The sequence below is a fragment of the Erithacus rubecula genome (genome assembly GCF_903797595.1).
Source record: "Erithacus rubecula genome assembly, chromosome: 2".
Taxonomy (NCBI): domain Eukaryota; kingdom Metazoa; phylum Chordata; class Aves; order Passeriformes; family Muscicapidae; genus Erithacus; species Erithacus rubecula.
Genome location: NC_136685.1, coordinates 52301648 through 52323423, shown reverse-complemented (window position 1 = coordinate 52323423; position 21776 = coordinate 52301648). Strand labels below are relative to the sequence as shown.

At 36.8% G+C, this 21776-nt stretch overlaps 1 protein-coding gene across 8 annotated transcripts in view; it reads right to left on the bottom strand.

The window, feature by feature from the left end:
• Positions 1–21776, bottom strand: part of L3MBTL3 (L3MBTL histone methyl-lysine binding protein 3) — a 77006-nt gene that overhangs the window by 20684 nt on the left and 34546 nt on the right. For all 8 annotated transcript variants that reach the window (XM_079297896.1, XM_079297898.1, XM_079297901.1 and 5 more), the window contains 7 exons: positions 19187–19278; positions 18507–18658; positions 10406–10482; positions 8907–8992; positions 6672–6782; positions 4984–5098; positions 1719–1821 (listed from right to left, as the gene is read on the bottom strand). In XM_079297896.1, the coding sequence (XP_079154022.1) occupies positions 1719–1821; positions 4984–5098; positions 6672–6782; positions 8907–8992; positions 10406–10482; positions 18507–18658; positions 19187–19278 (736 nt within the window). The remainder of the gene's footprint in view (positions 1–1718; positions 1822–4983; positions 5099–6671; positions 6783–8906; positions 8993–10405; positions 10483–18506; positions 18659–19186; positions 19279–21776) is intronic.

The window sequence follows — 21776 nt, the reverse complement described above, 5'->3', positions numbered from 1 at the left end:
CCTTGTTTTAAGTTTCAACTTTGGTCTGAAACCCAGAGCATGTTCACCTGATTCTAAGTAATTAAGATAGCACTTGGTAAGGAATTGGAATTTATTGTCTCCCAGATAAGATGCAATAATAAATCATACATGACTCAAATCTACTAGAATATGAAAGTAAATGAGTCTCAGATAAGCAGACAGAAAGCTTTTTAGGTAAATCTAGTTTAGTTCACATTTGCAGTGGACTAATGCTATGAATGCAGAAGGTTACAATACAGTAACAGATAATAACCACTTAAGGGCTGACTTGTCTGTTTAAGGAGTTATCCTTCTTGTTGACTGAAATAAAGGGAAAGCAGAAAAGGAAAAGTAGAAACACAGGTAGAAAAAAAATAAAGAAAGAAAAAGAACATAGGAAAAGACAGAGTGGTGTGGCATACTGTCATGACAACTCCATCACAGTTCATACTGCAACAAGTTTTGTAACTGGAGCTATCCCAGCTATGTCCCTTCCTGGGGATAAAGCCTGTCCTGGCATCAGGAACTCTTCTGATCCTAACAGCACAAACAAGGCTTCTGCTGCAGATAGGGAAGAACTTGCAGCAGAAAATTCCTTTTGCATACCAAAATGCAGTAATGCAGTGAGTTTTGGTGCCCAGGTATCTTCGATAGGGATTAGTCAGGACCTTAACACATGCTGGTAAACCAGCAAAACCTTGTAGCATAATTTGAGTCAACAGAACATAATTCTCTCATCAAAAATGTGAAAAGATTGCAGAGCTCGCTCTTGGATCAAGGCAATTTGAAAAGATACTTTAAAAAATGTACAGATAAATAACTGAAGAGCAGTCCTCTAACCATATGAGAGAGCAGGAAGAACAAAGTGATATGACATTTGAGAATTCTGTGACTGCATAATGGAAAAATGTCAACTTTCAGAAGTTCTAATTTGCTGAAAGGTAACAGGATTATATTCATGCTGCTTCATTCTCAACTTAACATGCTATATTACTTGTACACCCCTTACTGAAAGAGTCTGGATTCACCTCACAGTGTAGATATTTATAAAATAATAGAATTTCAAATTGGTGAATGTTTCCCATTTACTTGGTCATTATCTCTCCCTCTATTCCATTCTCCCATGCCAATATCAGCTACTCTCTAAGACAGGATGTCTGTATTTCTGTATTATACTTCAGCTGTTCAACAAAGCATCTTTAGAAACACTAGATAGAAAGCAGTAAGCTGTCATTTGGGAATGTGTCAGCTGGAATTTCCTTTCTAGCATTGTTCCAAGCCAACAAGCAAATCCTTACCCTTATCAACCAAGCAGAACAAAAAACATCCAAGCCATAATAAAATCAGTGCCCTCATATTGTGGAAGGTTCAAAAGTTATTGCTTGATACATATCTGCCTGTAACATTTTGCAATCTGGACAGCAAACAGAGGAATCCTCAAAGGAACAAGATACAGAGTAACCGAATCTACCAATTGTGACAAAAAGTAATGTACAACATATCTTATCTCAGCACACCCTGGTGAAATGAAGTTCCAGATTGCTAATGTTTATTTCAGCATGCTCACCATGGTAACTGAAATAACTGCATATTTAGGTTTACAAGATTTCCTATTTTTTTTTCCAGATTAAATCTGTTTTCTTATGAACAACAGTTTAAAAGAACCGTCTGCACACATCCCTCAATTGAAATAATAAAATCAGCTTTACAGAACATACCTATGATGGCCGATATGTCTTGCTCTTTTAATGTGTCCAACTCCCTTACATCCTGCTGTGGGACACCCTCCATGCTCTAAAGCTTCCACCAATTCCAAGGGACCTGCATGCCAGGTGAAATTACAAATGAGATTTTAAAAACTGCTCTAATATTTTAAAGCTATATAAATATGCACAAATACCAGGGAATGGTAGTAAGCATGAAGAAATAACCAAACAGAAATACTTTAATAATACATTCTGTAAAAGCATGATGGAGATTTAGACAACCTAGTTCAGTGGAGAAATAATTTTATTCTGTGTGATTAAATCTCCACAACAGAACTACTTCTATATCAGGAACACAAATCTTCTGCATGACATCAAATTTCTCTTCTGCTATCTACTTTTAGTTGGAACCTGGTTGTTTTGCAAGTGCACAGAAAAAAGAAGTTACTCCATCCCTGCTACTGAAGACTGGGATGTGTTTGTAACATGCACTGTCCTTACACATACTTTAACTGAAGTTTTCCAATACAAAAGATGTGAAAATGAAGGCTGAAAATACTACTAAAAAGAACAATCTATCATGAGATTTTAGACTTTTCCACTTCTGTGAAATCATGTGTCCAACCTGTGACGATGCCTGCAGAGACATTAAAGGATGCATGCCAAAACATGCATCCCAGAGAGATGAGGGACCCAGGCAAACATAATATATAACCCAGGGTTTCACAGCGAGAGGCAGCTGTGCTCCAGTACGTGACACTGGGAACACCTGCTGTGCCTCTGCAAGTGAGCACTGTCCCCATCTAGTACCAGATCTTCTTGAAAAGCACGTGAACTTGCATCTCCCCCTGCAGATAACAATATAGGTATGAAAAGGTCTATTTAAATAGTTTTCCAGATGAAAGATTTTTGCTCATAGATGGATAATGAAAGGCAGAGAATTATTATGTATAATTAGAGCAGTCTAAAAGCTTTTTTTACCAAGTGCTCCAGCTATGCAAATACTACAAAACTATTGCTACACTGAAGTCCAAAGACTTCTATAGCCTTTAATGACTGTAATGGATGAGAGAACAGGGAATTTCACCTTCTCTACCTTTGTGCAGAAATCATGCTTATAATGTAGCGAGTAAGTGGACTCAGAGGAAGAGTTATCTGAATAGGGATGTTTCTGTAAAGAGAAGTCCTGCTTCACTGAGGTTCTGATTTTGAAAAAATTAACCCCCTATAAACGTTCTCTCTTCACTTAAAAAATCTGAACTCCTTAAAAATGTAATTTAGAAGGGCTACAACTGGTTATCCATGTTTGTGAGAAGCTGCTGTTTGCATCACTGTGAAACAATGTTAAAATCAACACCAATACTTGGCTCTTAATTCTCTAACTGCTATCAGAAAGGTCATAATCCTTCATGATGATTAATGACATCTGAAAACAGTATGAAAACATAAATACTGGGAACTGCTCTAGACTAGTATCACTAACATTGCAGAGCATTCACACAAAGCTTCTAATGTGAAAGACAGGGATCTGGACATCATTGTTGAAAGTCTTAGCATACTGACTGAGGCAGATACTGTCTTGCAAAATATTTTCTTCTCTCCTTATGATACCCTTGCAGAAGTCTGGAAATGCCTTTTAACTTACCTGGAAGCAATATTAACATTTTTATAATATTCAACACAGTAATAAAACAAGTCATATTGTTGGATTAATATTTTATTCAGTAATCATTTTATGTTATAAGTATTTGTGTAGATTATTACTTTTTTCTTATTTAGTAGGTGGTCAACTTCCTCTCCTGTCATATTGTCCACCTTAGTTTTTGTAGCTTAACAGAAATTTATTTCTACCAGTCACATCCTCAAAGGGATGAACAGTGCAGTGCCTCCTAAGCCACCACCTTGAGATGACATGTTATATGTGATGGGCACCTGCACCTTGGTTTTTTTTAATGCCTTCAAAACCACTAATTTCCATATTTTATACTCCCACCTAGGCTGTTTTTATTTATATATCAATCTTACATAATAGAAACATTGCAAACCCATTCAGTTCTTCTTCCATATGATACAAATTTTACTTATTTGGCCACAGACTACTTTTCCCACTGGGCTGCTTGTTCAGCACACAGGACAGCACATCTCAGATTAAAAAGCAGATATGCAGCATCCTGTCTTCTTGTCACTATTCACTTTGTGCTTTGGCACTTAAGGCACTCTATTCAAGTTCTGAAGGCAGAATGATTAACTTCCTAACAGGCAGTCATCATTGTAATGCTGGAATGCTCAGAAAACTAATGAATATACACTGATCACACCCTGGATAGGAATAATTTCTCCTTGGCATTTAGAGACATTGAATTGAGGTACTGTCATTTTCAGGTAATGCATTCACACTGTGTGTGACTTATCCTAGCTATTTTATTTATTTATTTTTTTTTCTGAGTACTTGGCATTGCTCAGCATTTCTTATTTTCCAAGCACAGTGGTTTCTGACCTTGTTACAGCTGTGAATATTCAGCACTTGTGCAAACTGTACCTCAGAGTCATTACATAAACCAATCTCAGAGAAGAGCACTCACTTAAACTTATCTGTTCAAAGTTTGGCTAAAGTGATTTCACTGCCATTATCTAGAAACATGATGGTCCAGGCAGGGATATATTTACCAAAAAGTCTATTCTCCCTGCAACCTCTCCCACTTCTTCAACAAGTAAAACAAAATCCCCAGAGATGACAGGCTGGTACATCCAATGTTATTATTGGTACCATGCTTCTGTTACATTTATTTTCAAAGTGGGCACCATTAATCCCTTTTTTCCCTGCTGAAGAAGAAAAGGAAGTCAGTTGTTTGTGAGGATTTGCCACAGCATTTGAAAGCACTGCTTTCTCAGTGCACTCTGGACTCCTTTGAGCCAAAAAGCACAGTATCCATCAAGAGAGATGTGAACAAAGGATCTTAAGAGTGATACCCTACCCCTACTGAGTGCCACAGCAGTTTCAGTGCTGGCTTTGAGAGGGCCAGGATTTTAAACAACAGATCTCTTACATTACTTCTGGTTTTGACAGTGGTTCTTGCATTTCCATTGCAGTAAGGGTCAATAAAGCCATCTACTAAAAAGTGATTAATTACTGACTGTTGATTTTACAGTAAATGTCACATTTGCAATTATTTCGCATATCCTAGTGGCCTCTCTTCTTTGAATAGCACTGGAAGGGGGAAAAAAGCACAGCACAGAGTCTTTTATTGCCACTACATCACAGTGTGGTTTCCCTTACTAAGTGGGGGCTGAAGAGGGTGTCCAGTTTTTGCACACCAGCCTGCAGGATGGATATCAGGGCTGTCGACATCAGTCCAATAATCATAAATACTATCCCAGCCATCAAAATGAACCTAAAAAACAAAAAGGTGCACTTTAGATCAGTAAAATTCTCCATAAAATCAGTTTACCCAAGTAATCTCTAGAAACAGTATGTCCAGTAGACAAGTCACTTTCAGAGAACAATTTAAGTTACACAGAAAATACATGTACATTACATCCTGGACCCAAGCTTTCTCTCACTACAGTAAAGAGTAAACAAACCATATGTCATATGATTGTTCATTGTGTTATCAGGCTCAAATCCCAGGAATAATGTAGTTCTCACATTAATACTTAATTTTCTGCCTTTTTCATCTCTCAAAAAACACACAAAAATCCAAATGTTTTTTAAATCTCCTGTTTGAACTGGATTTAAGAAAAACAGAGCAGTAAGAAAAGGACTACAAAAATATAATTTATCTATAAACAACAATCTCTCCATCATACAAGCACCAATTTTACTAAAATCATAAAGAGTTGAAACTGAAGAGAAAATGAAGTGGCTTTGCAGGACAGCATCAGTATGGGTTATCCACACATTTTTTCACATGAAAGCCAAATATCTTCAAATTTTGCAAGACCTCTATATCAGTAAATTCCTCAGATCTCTCATGTGCACATGCGTGGATGCACGTACAGAGACATGCAAACAGAGCTCTTTCAACATACACTACAGAGACAAATTACTGCCTCAGAAGTTACAAATCCTGTCATTTAATACATTAGACTGGAGAGTGGGTTTTTGCTTTGTTTAGGGATAGGATTTTTTCTTTTTTTTTTTTTAATTTATTTTGCATATCCAGCTTAAGTTTGAAAATGTGTAGGTGTGAAGATATTAGTTCTGATGCCTTCCTACCAGCAGTTAATTTAGATGATTCAAAATGAAATGCCAGCTGCATCTACTGCTTGAAATAACAGGTATGCCTAATAAATCTGTATGAACTCCAAACACACACATCCTTCAATTTAAATTGGATATCTGCTATATGTTAGCCCTTCTAACTTAAGGGTTTCAGAGCAGAAACCAGTTTTTTGCAATGAAAGAAAATTAATTCAAGTACACAACTTTTGCAAAATACATTCAAAATATGTTAACTTAGCTTAATCCAATCCAAAGCCATAATTAACAGAAACTTTAGAATTGCAGAAATCACTGACAAAGGACAAGAGATTAAGGCTCTTTCATATATCCCATATATTTCTCTCTTCCCCTTGGAAACTTATAGAATCAGATTCAATTAACCTAGACCAAATATTTGATGGTCCCTAATATAAATATCAAAGCAGCCCTTTGACACGTGATATTAAATAATCACATTTCTTGATAGACAATTATCTCCTATCAGTTATTCCCAAAGTAATTTTCCAATAGATTCAACTCTGTTCTCTAGATACCCACCTCAGCACAACTAAAAGGACAATAAAACAATCCATTCCAAAGGAATTATACATATACCAATCAGTAAAAAGCAAGAGCTAAAGCTTAGGACAGAGCCATAACACCCATTTCTTTCCATGGTTAATTTTACAACTACAGGGTTTTGGTTTTACAAAGTGCTCATCACTTACTTAAGCAGGATATTACAATAAGACAGAGAAACTTACTTTTATTCTATAGTCATCAGTATCTACAATGGTTGCTACTCTGATAAATACTGGATTTCTCTTGTCAACCACTTCAAGTTTCATGTTTTTCTGAAAGCCATGAGAAGGTTTCTAGAAAAGAAGAAAAACACTATGTGAAACAACAAAACCTCAAAATCTGATGCAGCCTTAAAATTTATATAATCCATCAAAAACCTTCTGCCTTTATTTTTTCAAATTTGCCCTGCCTCTACTAGAAATTCAAGCATAAAACATAATTCAAACTAGTGTTGTCAATATAGTGAAACAAAGTAACTACTTTAGGATTCCAGGCTCTCTTGGAGTGGACTGGATTCAAGGATGAAAATTAGTATCTTTAGATTGAATCCAGTTTTTTTTTTTCCCCTAAATTTTCTAGAAAAGTTTTCCTAGAAATTTTGGCCAACAGTTTCATTGCAGTATTTAATAAAGCATTACATACCAGCTGCCTGAAATGTCTATGAAATTGTCTACAGGAAACATATTTGTGCTTTCTGGTATTTATTTTTGTTTCATGAATCAAACCCTTTTTCACTCTCCTACTGAATACATAACTAATCCACAGCATAACAGCAACAAACAGGACCAAATGCCTGGGTTTGTAATACTATTTTGACAAAATTAGTGTCTTTGGTAGGAGTATCAGATTTTGTGTTTGTCATCTGCAGTTATGAAAATGAAAGCAAAATTATTTCCATTTTCAAGGAACACATTCTGAAGACAAGTTATGAGGTTTATTCTAGTTATTTAGGAAAATAATGTATCTGTCCCTCTAGGACTTCCCAGAGTATTGGTGGTTTTCCTTCAACTGCAGCTTAAGAACTCAATTTTCTCCCATAATACAACACAAAACACTCTTACTCTCTCAGCTATAACCAAATAACTTCCTAATCCTTGCTCAGGGTATTTGTGCTGAGAATATAAGATTCAGAAACATTATTAAGACAGACACACCTTAGGGTGATAAACTGAAAGTCATTAATAACCTCTGGTAATCTATTGAATACAGTTTATAAACAACATATTTTGCCTTTTGTTAATCCAGCTCTTAGCAAAATTGAGAGTTAACATCCCTAATTTGAAAAGCTGAGGCAAACATGCTTCAGTGTGCTGGAAGACAAGGGCTGGGAGCTACCAGCCACCTAGTGCTGGATCCCAACAGCAATTCAAGATGATCAGAGGGATGGAGCACCTCTCCTATGAGGAAAGCCTGAGAGAATTGGGCATTTTCAGCCTGGAAAAGAGGGGTGATCTAATTGCAGTCTTCCAGTACCTGAAGGGAGCCTGCAAGAAAGGTGGAGAGGGGCCCTTTTACAAGGGCATGTAGTGAGAGGACAAGGGGAAATTATTTCAAACTAAGAGAGAGTAGGTTTAGATTAGATATGAGGAAATAATGCTTTACTGTGAGGGTGATGGAGCACTTGAACAGGATGCCCAGAGTTGTGGATGTCCAACCCCTTGAAGTGTTCCAGGCCAGGTTGGATGGGGCTCTGAGCAACCTGCTCTAGTGAAAGGTGTCCCTGCCCATGGCAGGGGGTTGGAACAAGAAGGTATTAAAGGTCCATTCCAGCTCAAACCATTGTGTGATTAGTTTCTGCAGTAGTGACCATCACTGAAATCTTAAGAGCTCAAAAAGATGGACCACTGAAAGAAACTGGCAAGTACAAAGGTAAAAGGAAAGGATGTTGACCACAAGCACCACAGTTAAGCTGGAGAGCTGCCTGTGGATGCTGCCCACATGCCCTTTTTGCAAGTTTGCAAAAGAAAAAGTCTGCTAAAGGGCATTGAAAACAATGACAATGGACTTGGGACATGAACAAGCAGACTAATCTCTTACACTCCTTTTTACACTGTATCTATTGCACCATATAAAATCTACAGAAATACAAATCTTCAAAATATATTATCATGACTCAGTAGCTATCTCATTATTTGTAATAAGTAGGCAGTAATTTTCCAAAGCAAATTACACTCATTAGTAATACATTTATAGCATTTAATCCCAGTTATAATAATTAAAATAATAGAGTAATAGTTATTTATAATAATCTGATTTCTAACAGTGAACTGGAAACTTGCATAAAAATAAACCACCTACTATGCAACTAATTAATTGGATACATTTGGAAACATAGGAACACCATATATGTATTATCTTCTTTAATTAATTAATTACATTAACTTAAAAACATGAAAGAAATTTAAGCATTTCCTCACCACTTTAAAAGCCCTTGCAGGTGCAGGTAATGAACTGGTTTCTTCCAAATACTTTTCCCAAGAAAAATGCTTAGCGTGTGGATAATCTGGCACAGAGGAAATACAACCAAAATTAAACACACCAGTGGGAAAAAAAAAAAAAAAAGTTAATATCTAATTTACTGAATGAGTAGCACTTCTACTATACTGTTTTGATTTATACACTGGACTTATAAAATAATTGCAAGAAAGGCTCTTCTAAACTGTCTCTGATAAATTCGAGTGTCAACAACCCTCTCACACACTACTGAGTAGCTATTGTACACGATTGCTTTGGATATGAGAATATTATGTGATTCCCTCTGCAATACAAATAATTTGGACTGGAAAAATCTGTCTACTTAACTGAGGAAATTAATTCAATTAGCAAACAGTCATTCACTGGTAAAAAATCTAATCAGTAATAGCTTTGTACCACAGTTGAGCACACCTGACTACTAGTCACTCTTTTACTGAGCAATTTTTAACTAAATTTCTAAGAAAATACCCCGGAAATTTATGAACAATCTACAGACATCAGCAAAGAAGATCTTGCCTTTCTCAGAAAGTGTCATGTTAATAAACACTCTAGGGAAGAAACAGAAAGACAGCTTGGTTGCTAAAGAAAAGGCAGGGCCTGTCCTTCACCTTTACTCTGCATCAGAAGTTTAGCTTGAAGTTTAAACATTAGTATTCATAAGCTAGAAGAGAACAAAAACAATTCTAATTTGTTTTACAAGGGATGCACTGAATAATAGGCTGCAATTAACCTCCTGACATACAGACAGACTGCTTGTGACTTTTCAAGACTGCTGGCTATTAGAATTTTTGTCAAAGTTCGTTTTAACCAATTAAAAGTTTGCATGTTCGCAGACCCCAGATGCCAATTCCTGCAACAGGGCATTTAGATCATCAGCCATATACAGCTGTCCTGAAAATCAGTGTCAAGTTTCACACTAATGAATACACATCCTTCCTTCTTTATCATCTCTCTCATAGCATTTTCCTTCATTCAAAGATCCCTTACAAGTTTGATTCCTTGATCATGTAAGGCAATTTTCTCACCAATACTTTGCACACTCAGTTCACATGAAGATGCTTCTCTTATGCAATGATCTTATGCACCTAGAATTTGATTTATCAGCATTTTCAGAATATGAGTCTTACAGTACTGGTCAGCCATTCAACCAAAAAACACAAGCTTGTTCAGATTTCAAGGGATATCTTTTATGAGTAGATGTCTCCTTACTAAATCAGTATATATTTGCATACTTAATGCCTAACATCTATTATACTTCTATTTTCAGTATATTAAGTCCTGTAAAAAATTTTACAACTCTACAAATATCAATTCCTGATTACAGAATGAAAAAAAATCAGGAGAGGTAACAGAAGGCCTATTGTAAATTTATTATTGCATTTTAAGATACTAGCTGACTACAGCTACCTTCAATCTTTCAGACATGTAACAAGATACAAACCTGGTGGGGTGATGAGAGTTCTTTTATGTTCTTTACACCATCCAACAGGATGAATATGTGGGCTAGCTGCCTCACACCTGGAGGAAGGAGAGAAAGAAGCCTGAAAATGCAGCTCTTCAGACATCCTGTTATGCTTACAAACCAAGACCTACGAGAGAGACAAATTCCAAACAGCCCACAACACCTTCAACTTAAACTGCAAATTCAACCTGAATACATGAACATGTCTAACACAGACTTGTTACCACCTATACAAGCATAAGGCTTTATTTACAATTTTGCTGGAAGATCAAGAAAATCAAGCCCTTTAAATTAGTGGTAGATCTCTTTTGAGAAGCTATGATAGGATGTAAAAAAATTACAAGCAGAGACTCTTGGTAGAATCATGTTGGCTAGTTGCAAGAACATCATAACCCCATCAAAGACAGATGGAGTCTTGCAATGCCAAGAACAGAATTTGAAACCAAAAGCTTAAAGATCTTGATTAATGGTCCAGTTTGCACATGGGGGCAGAGGAGAAAATCACTTATAACTGCAATGCACAGCCAATAGCAAGCAAAATTTCAAAACTGAATTCTGAGTGGCTTTAGATGGAACTATAAACACGTTACTGTAACCCAGCAGCACATAAGCAAAGTAAGTCTGAGAAAAACTCTGGAAAAAAAAAAACAACAACAAAACAACCAAACCAAAATCCCAAACCCAAAAAAACAAAAGACAAAAACCCAAAGAATTTTAGGCCAAACCACACAAAAGAATTAGTGATCCAAGACTGCAAACTGCTATTAAAAAACAGTTCAAACTCTCTTACTCAAAAGATTAACAACTCCCCAATTTTCTGTCAAGTGCATCTTATTTTGCTCTACTGCTGTTGCCTGTGGCCTGTCACAAGAGCTTCAGAAGACTAAGAGAGGCAGGGTGAGCTGTGTGCAGGCATGTCTGGAGCAGTGAGAGGTCACTATCACTGTGCTCACTGGGTCAGTTGCATTGTGCACAGACCAAAGCAGCAGTGATGCTGGCTATCAAGTCCTCTTACAAAAACAAACAAAAGAGACACACACAAAAAAAAAACCTGATCTAAAAGCAGACAAGAGAAAACATGCTTATGCCTTCTGTAATTATTATATATATATATACAATACTATATCCTTATTACATGTATGGATATTATTTCATAACATAACACATTTTGCACAATAAAATACAGAGTATATCATACATAATGTATATACTATCATTATTATATTAGTACTTAATATTATTAGTAAAGGCAAAAAAGTAAGATTGATCTAAAGGAAAAGTAAAAGGCTATCAGGCTCTGCACCATCCCTGTGTGTGCATTGATTCTTACTAATGGTTTTTGAGTTGACCAAACAGCTGGCAGTGCTTTTTAAATGAAATATATTGTATTTATGTAGCCAGGATGACTAAGAAATATGCTGCTGACACAAAAAATACCAAACAGTGTGGGGCTGCTCTGAGTGTTACAAAATAATCGTTATCTGTATCTACCCAGAAAGTATTAGCATGATAGAAGTTCAAATTAATTAAGTCCCTTTAATTAGCAATATTAATTTAAATACTTCTAAAATATCACAGGTTGATAACGTACAATACCTAAAAGGGTGCAATGAACTGTGCATGAGAGAAGAAGAAACTAAAGGTAAATTATGTAGGCACTACATTGTCTTAAGATTCAAAATTCCAGATCTGCAGATCTGGAACACAAACATACCTTAGGGATTGCAAAGGGAAACAAAGCACAAAAAAGATTGTAGACTGGATCCTAGGCTACACCATATTGCAGTTTTGAACCTTCACTTCATAAAAAAAAAAAATAAAGTAGCACATCATACTTGAAACATATGGAATAACTTTTATTGTTTTTTTAAATCTGAGAAGTATTTTACTTAATGTCTAAAGCTTACTATGGATAAACTTCAACAACAGAAATGCAGGCTAGGTGCCTCAAAACACTGTCTCACAATAAGCACCCCTCTAGCCTTCTGCCTAAACAGAGTGAATCACTAATGATGAGAAATACTGGCCAACATAATGCCATTATCTTGCAGCTACATATATGAAACAGTTCTGCTAGTATTTCTTTGTCATTATGCCAATCAGATAATTCCCAGCAGATAAAACCTACCTTAGACAGACTCTTTAATGGCTCTGACAAGAGCCAAGGATTTAATTCAGTTTGTGAATACCAACCTTTTGGCCTTCTACAATATATAAAGCTATACTGTATGGATTTAGCATTTCTAGTATCACACTAGATGCTCTCTAAATCACTGAGGTTGCCAACAATAAAGGAAGCAAATGAAGCAAGAGGCCTTTTGTGATAATTTAGCACAGTTAAAACCCAGCACCTGACTTCTAGAAAGGTTCTGCCCCCCCCCCAAAAAATGAAATAACAGTGAGTCCTTCATGTTTCCTCTGGCCTCTTCTCTTTACAGTAACTCTGAAGAGAACCTAACAAGAACATGGGGCAGCACTCCTCTCTTTGATCCCTCTCACACTGGGAGTTTTACATGTATGAGATATATTTCTGCACTGAAAACACATATCCTCATACTTCCTACAATGCTTTGAAGTAAAGTTCACGAATTGTTTTCAAAACTCTCCCAAGTTAAATTTGGGAACAAGTCCGATGCTCAGGATCACTATTGTATTATCAGTATTATACTTACAATAGTCAAGCAGATGCGTAAAAATGTTTATCAGGACAAACCTTCTAAATGCATTTGATTTGGTTTGATTTCTCAAGCATAGTCTGAACATACATTTTAATAAAACTCTAAAAAGTGAATGCCACTGCACATACTTCTTGCCTTGAAGATTCAATAAGAAGCAAATAACCAAGGAATATTGCAATAAAAGATTCATTCCTGGAAGATGCTTTAACATTATAGTGATCATGGATCACAAAGAAACCTGTGATTAAACAGCATTGCAAAACAGCACTATGAAACATCTACAGACATTAATTTGCTTTAAAAGAAAAATCCAGTCATTACAGATAAGCCTATAGACAGCTTCTGCAACCACGGTGGATGCAGGAAAAAGTCCTGAAAAAGAAAAAGGAATAAGAAAGATCCCTGTTCCAGCAAAATCAGATCAAACAGTCCATCTTCACCTACTGATTTCACACAGACTTTTAACTTCTAAAAGTTCATTTAATGATAGAAAGTAGAGATCAATAAAATCATATACACAATTTAAAGTAAAACTATTATACTTTAATGTGTGTTACTTAATGGATATCCAACCAGTTTGGAAGAACAATAGGCTATGGGACTAAGCCCAAGAGCTGTCAACTGGAACTTTAAAGGCTATGCTGACCTTTCACAATCAATTTGCCACATCCCACAGCTTTTTATCTCCTTTGTTCCAAAACAGAAGGCAGATCACCCAGCTCACACGCTTCATAAAACTCGATGAGCCATGAATTGTGAGGATGCTTGCTAGGCCAAAAAAGGTTACCAATACTAACAGGAGCTGAAGGATTTTGCTTCTCCAAACCTACCTACCCCTAGACCACAGCAGAGCACGAACACCACCTTCTGCCAAGCAGCAGAGATGTGACAAATGCATGCTAGACTAATAAAACAAGGTTACAATGCCCACACAATTAATGTCACTTGTAAACCATTCTTTCTGTTGTGTCAGAACATGCAGACAGAAAAAGAAATCTAATATCCATACTGGAAACTGAAACTAATCCAGAAAACTGAAGTGGAGCCAAAAGCAGCAGAGTGCACCAGCTGAACCTGTGAGAGAGCCACACAGATGGACAGAACAAGTGACAGCTTGCTGAGTTATGGACACCTTAACTACAGAAAAATCCATCAAGAGCAACATGATGTAAATGGCCAGGAAATAGTTCTGCAATGAGGAAAACCGAGGGCACCTGACAACATGATTCCCTGGTGTTTGCACCACTATTGGTGAAAGGAACACGTGTAAAGTTCAACAGTCCTTAACTCACGGAAGGAGGGCACATCCCAGTGGGAGACTCACACAAGGAAGACAACTTAATATTCTTCTGCTGATCACTTTCACCTGTCCTGCTAATTTTTCCCAAAAAACTGTAACTATTTTTTCCCAAAAATGTCACATACACAGCTCTTCCTAACTAGATCAAAAGAGAGGGATGATAATACTTGCTGCTGAAAAAGTTAATACTCAATTATTTCAGGAAAATATTTTCTTAAATAGGTCTCTCTACCTGAAGCTCTGGACAGATTTTTAAATTAAATAGTCACCACTGTCTTTACAATAAGTGCGTTATAATAATTATCTGTCTTGAAATTATTTCTGATCTTCCTTTTTGGGAAACAAACCTTTTGATATTTTGATAACTGTAGATACAGTCTGTAACGAAAATGTTTTCCATCCAAAACCACTCATGTACACATGCTCCATAAATAATAATGTGCCCTCAAGAATGCTACTTATACAAGTTCTTGATTGTGACATGTCAGTCATCCAACAGAGCAAAAAAAAGCCAAGAAAAACATACAACTATCCTGCAGCCCCATCTAGTGCATAATTGAGAATACTTCATCATTGACAAGTATAAAGCTGGTGTAATTTTAGGTCAGGGTTTCTCAAAATGTAATCCAGGAGGTTATGGCATGCATCCAGAGGTGGTACAGCATTACCATAAAACATTACCAGATTTTCTATTTAAAATCTGATAAGAAAGCTACGTGGTGATTCACATGAAATTAGGGTCAGTTAATGGCTCATTATTCATTTGAATAGTTAAAAGCATGCACTATGACTCATGGTTCTTTAAGACTGTTTTATTTTCTTTTTGATGCAATATAACCCCTCCAAATAGATGGTTCCTTTCAAAGAGAGAGTAGAACATAGTTAATTATCTCAAAAATGAAACAAGCAGAGTACAACTTTTAAGAACTTGGCTGCTAGGAAAGTAGTAAATACTGATGGAGAACAGGGCTGGCCTCTTTCTTAGTCTCACAAAGAAGCCCAGTCTGTTCCAAAAGTAATACAGACCAAGAAAGGGTTCCAAAAATCAAAAGCTATTTTCTTTTCACAGGAGGCTTCAGAAATAATTTTTCCATGCAAGACATAAAGGAACAGAGCAGTGAGTGACACAAGGGCCATTGCATTTTAACACACTCCTGGTAAGCTGATCCCAAAAGCTGCACAACCTTTTGTGCAGGGGAAGTTCAGACCAAGCCAAGGATGAGTGAGAGCACCCAGAGCTCTCTGATGCAGCAAGTCTGGGATGCAGCACAGTCACTGCACCACTTCTCCTATGGGAGAACAGCAACAAGCTGGCATAGCTTCACCTCTTTCACAAGCTCTGGCTGTGTTTCAATTTGGTAACAAAAAAAAATAGGATAATGAGACAATTACATTTGTGTGTAAGCAAAACTGATGTAAGGGAATGGAGGGATATAGGATGGGCCGGTAGTTAATTCATAGTTCTGACATACCCAGAGATTCCCAACACTATTTCCAGGTTCAGACAACAGTAAGAAAACTGAGAAATTCCACTGAACAAGAATGCCTTCAACTTTCAAAGCAGTATTATGTTTCATCAAAACAGATGGAACAGATGGAAAGGATCTAAAGGCTTATGCTCTACAGGTCAAAATTCTCCTTCTTTAAGTAAAATTTTGAATTTCAACAATTTTGTTCACTTTTGTTCCATCTAAAAGCCACTATCAAAGGAAAATTTAATAGGATTTATAATACACTGAAAGTATCATGACCACGCATTAAAGAGCTGCTGTAATGACTAATTCTAACCAGGGTACTTACTTTCAACAAAAAATGTATTTTCTAATGCTCAGAAAGAAAGTAAGGAAGAGTATCTTCAGGCTGACAGCCTGGAGCCTAAAAACTCTTAGGTGATGGTAATGGATTTCTGTTGGCTGAATTACTGTCAGTAATATCAGTCAACTCTCTCTTAGGTGTCCAGGAATAGGAAAGGTTTTTTTAACCTCAATGAGAAAGTTCAGTCTACTCCAAATAAAACACAAAAGGCATACAGAGAAAAGAGTTACTTGTTTGAAAATAACCAATACACACAAAATAAGTCATTTCACCTTCATTATAATTCTGAGATTGAAACTTACATTCAGTCACAAAGAAACTGAGAGGTTCAGTTCTGGGTAATCTCAAAAAACATTTTCATTTTTAGTTAGAGACAGCAGTTGCTAGACATGAAATTTATGCACCTAAGATATTTTAAGGCACTTACAAACCTGATATCTAAAATTAAAAATATAAATGGGACGCACTCAGGTTACATTTTCTGGCTCTCTTTTGGTCAGACACTCCCCTGCTATTTTCATTTGCCACTCTTTACTTCCAATTTCTTTCCTTCTTTCTCTATTCCCTATTTTCAATTCAATGCTGAAAGGTAGGCCACATCACTCAGAATTTAATTTCCATGTACAGTACTTACAGGAGCATCTTCTTGCTGCTTCCAGTAAGGTATTTCACAATTTCTCCAAAAGAACAAAACTTATGCTTGACTTCAGTGTAAATACAGCTCAAATGATTTCTCAAAACTTACAGGAAAACCTATAAGCTTTCCATTTCAAATTTTCTTCATCCTTTAGGAGGGTTTTTTGTCATGCATTCTACATACAAAATTCAGAAAATTGACTTCAGGATACTATAACTATAACTAACACTATAAATGTAAAGCCTGGTTAAGTACTTGAAGCTGCTTCTCCTTCCTCTGAAAACATCTGTGGACAAAATTCCTGTTGACACTGGAATATTAACAAGTCTGAAATTCAGTATATGTCTGCTATATGGAGTGCAGTATTTTAGAAAGTTGCCTATGCTACCTCTGAACAAACTATGAGTTACATTACACTGTGTTTTCCCTAAAATCTTTGCCTAACTGCCATTTTAATTATTAATGTCATAGTTATTATTAGTGAACATTCAAATACTAAGATATTCAGAGTAAGTTTTCCCAGTCCCCAATTTCCTGATGCTTTGTAGAGAAAATGTAGGGTTTGTGTTACTTCTTTGTGGAAATATTTGCTAATCTTTCTGGTCTTTGACTCATATGGTCTATTACCTTGATATTTAGCTCTTGATTTCACTAAACTGACTGTTCATTATTGTTCAATAAATTCAGTTCTACTTCAGTTTATTTGTCACTTTGGCCACAAAATTATTATTTCAAGAGATAGACTCACAAAGTGTTGAGGTTACTTTTATAGTTTTGTGACATTCTCATTGACACAATGCCAAAGTAGTCATCAAATAAAGATGAAGGAAAATTTTCTTCTTTTATTTTTATAGGCTCAGCTATACAATTAAGTTGCCACTGCTGAACCCCAGTGATAAAGGTGATCCATAACAATGTTCTACCTGTTCTGCAGTAATGTAGTCTCCAAAGACTGTAAGGTAAACCACATTGCTCCAAATGATCCAAGTGCAAACACAAACTTGCACTGTAACAGCCTAAATCTCCTTCAGTATCTTTATGTTCCTAGTACATCCTGCTCCATCCACTGGCTTTCCTATAGATACACACAGCCCCTCCACCATACAACAGGCAGAAGGTCATCTCCAACACAGGTCAGGACAACAGGATCTCAGTTTACACTGGAATGTAGAACACAGAGGACTAAAACCAGGTTTTGCCACTATTCTGATGCTTTATAGAACATGACTACAGTTTGGTTTCAACATAAGTGAATCAAGAACCTTATTAATACATGCAGGCTTTCCTTCAACTTACAATTATAAGTAAAACTAATTCCAAGTACACTTAATCTCATTATCATAGCAAATTCTCCACTGAAGAGATCAGCCTCAGAGATAATACGTAATTTAAATCAATCCACAACTCCAGATGCAGCAGCACACATGAACACTCAATCCAGCACAACCTCAGCATTATGTGCATCTTGACATGGGAATATTAATTCCTCCAGTCTGCTACTGAGACCTACTTTGCCGGCCCCACTTACAAATCGAGCAAAAGTTGGTTTGGTAACTGTATCACCAGTCTGGACAGTATCACAGAACCCAGCACTTAAAGTGAACACATTTCTGATACATCTCACTAGGATACAAAACAAAAACATCATACCAGTAGTCATAACTCTCGTCCCAGTTGTCAAAATGAACCAGAAAACGATTGTCCACCATGTCTGTTACCGTGGCAACACAAATGAAAGTCGGGTTCTTCTTGTCTACGGCTTCCAGCTTCATCCCCACGCGAAATCCCGATGGAATCACTGTCTACAGAGAGGAGGGCATTTAACTGAAGATAAATGCTATAAATCCAGAAATCTCCCCATCGTCCACAATCAATACATTCATGTCATTTCCAAGTTTCCCAATTAACCATCCCAACAGAGAGGCAGCAGCCTAATTAGCTGACCTGAGAGATGCTCAGACACAGAGACTTCTGGTTTAGGAAAGAAAAAAAGTTCTAAACATGCTGCTAAAATCAAATGTGTTAGTTTTAGCTGTTTTACATATTCTGTGTGAAAGACCATTCTTGTTCCACAAGATTATGGTGCAAGTACAAATAACAAATCTTTAATTTAAGAATGCATTGGAAGTTTAAACAGATAAGGAGAAAATTAATTAATTAGAACTGCAGAGGTTAGCAGCAGTGAAGAATGTTAGAGTGTTATTCACTGTAAACACTGTTGTTTTAAATTCCAGGACTCAAGTCTGCCATCACTGAAATCTGCTGTGAGTCTCTACCACACACAAGCATGCTCACAACTTGTTACAAACTAGTAACAAGTGAGTACTTACTGCATTCTGGTTTTCAAACAGTGATTTAGGAGCAGCTTGAGCCTTGCACGTCTTTAAGTAGGAGGGCCAGCTGAATTCTTCTTCCTTATATCCTAAATGAGGGTTGTAGAAAAAGGAAAAGAAATGATAGGCATGAGGCACAGGGCGCATGTATCAGTAAGAGACCAATTTTATATTTGTATCTTCTTCCCTTTGAACAAACATCTCCAAGCAGCACAGGCTACAGGTCACCTCTTTGTCGGTCCCCAAGAAAACCTCACCTTACCACCACCTGTCTGCCTCACAGGTACCACCTAACTTCCCTTTGTTGGTCTCTCTGACACACACACACAGCCAACAAGTGCTCTCCAGCTGATTTTTAGCCTGTTGCTTCTACTTCAGAATCAGGAAACAATTTACAGATCTCAAAGCTCTTCCTGCCAGTCAGTCAAAGCGAAAAAAAAAAAAAAAATCCCTCCTCCTCCAGACTTCACCATAATATATCATCAGGCTATCACTAATACAGCATCATCATTACTGGCTTTAAAACAACTCCCATAGGTTATATCAAAACAGTTGCTTGCAATCAATGCCTCAGGATCCCTTGTGAATTCACAGTGCAAATTGTCCCCTGCATTGATTTTACACATTTTTTTATTCTGCGTATACAACACTTGAAAAGAAATCTGTATTTCTGTGTATTTCTGTTTAGTTTCTTAGGGGAAAAAATATAAATAATTCATACTATATTGAACTGCATAAAATAATATACAAAAACCCTTTGTAGCATTGTTATTTAGATTAGAGCTAAGAGTTGGAAGCAAATAGATTTCCTCTTTCATTTTTCTGTTATGTAACAGTTGTAGAAACACCTCTTTTAGTCAATATTACAACCCAGTAAAGCAAGACCAAAACCACAACGAATTTCATTGAGTGACTGCCTTTACTGAAATGCGTCACCTCTTAACTACTTGAAGTATTACTCAAATATACCAGAGATAACTGCTCTGTTTAACCTGAGATTCTCATATTATCCTAGGAACTGCAAGTTTAAAGCCCTTTACCTTCATCTTCTCTACACAGGGCTTTCTCACTTTTCATTTTAAATAGCAGTCAACATAAATTAACCTACAAGTGCAAGCAAAAATACTTTCCTTACAATCCAGTTGCCTCTTGTCTTGATACACTACAGCTGCAGATCATTTGAAACAATTTTTAAAGCAATGCAGAATTCAGGCTTTTCATTTTCTCTTTGTAATTCTAGAGAGTATTCAAACCTAAGTCCAAGCTCACAGCAGACAATAAAAAAACTCACACCTACTGCATGAGTGATGGGATCAGTTACTGGGACTAGGACAAAGCCCGCAGAGGAAAAACTTGTTTTAGTAGACTGTGAACAGTTTCAGGCCAGTATGACTCTTCCTGTCACCAAGTGACAAAGGGAGATCTTAAGCTCCTAACTCATCTCTCATAACAAAACCAAAGGTCAATTTGATTTATTCACTGCACATATAGATCAGTCAATGCAATTTTTACAGATATATATATATATATATATATATATATGTAAGTACATCCATTCTCTTGCTGCAGATTTTGCCTGTGTGAGATAAAAATGTGGCCTCCTCTACACCAAATTAATAGCACCCTGAACACCATCTTTTTTAATTTCTATGAAACTCAGTTTGATATCACCTCTTCACTCTGCTGTAGCTGCTGGAAGCCCAGCAGCAGCTGCCTGTGGGGTGGGAGTCATCCCACCACAAGACTGGTCCTGCACAGCAGCAGTTACCCACCCATTCCATTTTAATAAACATGGAGAGAAATACATTCCAGAAAACACCCAGAATAATATTCTTCCTGTCTCATGTCCCTCACTCCCCAACCCTGCCTCCCCGCTGTCCCAATCAGACTACCAGGTTCCCAATTGCCTAAAGTTTCTACTATGAAGGTCATAAATTTGCATTTTAGCTGGAAAATTAAAGGCTACTAATGCAAACCTTTAAGTTCTTCTCAGGGATGTTATTTTATATAAGTACTGTGTCCTGTGTATTAACTCTCATTGGCTTTAGCATCTGTAAATTTTGCAATGGGCACAACAGAAATCATTATTAAAATGTTGTACCACAACAAAATATAACCCAACCAAATTAGAACCTACAACTGGCATATTATCCTTCTCTTTGGAAAAGCAGAACCTCACAAAATTCTTCCCAGGGCAATCATTCATGGTTAACAAAAGCTTTCTAAACGAGTCATGTATGATGTTAATGGTGACAATTACTCATCATATTTACAAAACTCACTAAGTACACTGTAATAACATCAGGAACAGTGTAACTGGGAACTAACCATTTGCTTTATACAAGTTATCACATCAGTGAAGGCCAACCTTCTAAGAAATTCTTATTTATGTTCAGGAAATTGCTATTTCTACACAGCCAGTCATACAGAACTGAGTCCCAAAGCAAGAGGCAGCACAGAGCATTTCTGCCCTGTAGCCAGAGAGGAGCTGGCAGAGCACTCAGAAGAACAGCTCTTGCTTCTCAAGGCTCACCCAAAGAAATGCCATCCTCACACACACTGGCAGATCCCTTGCCCCTACACTTCC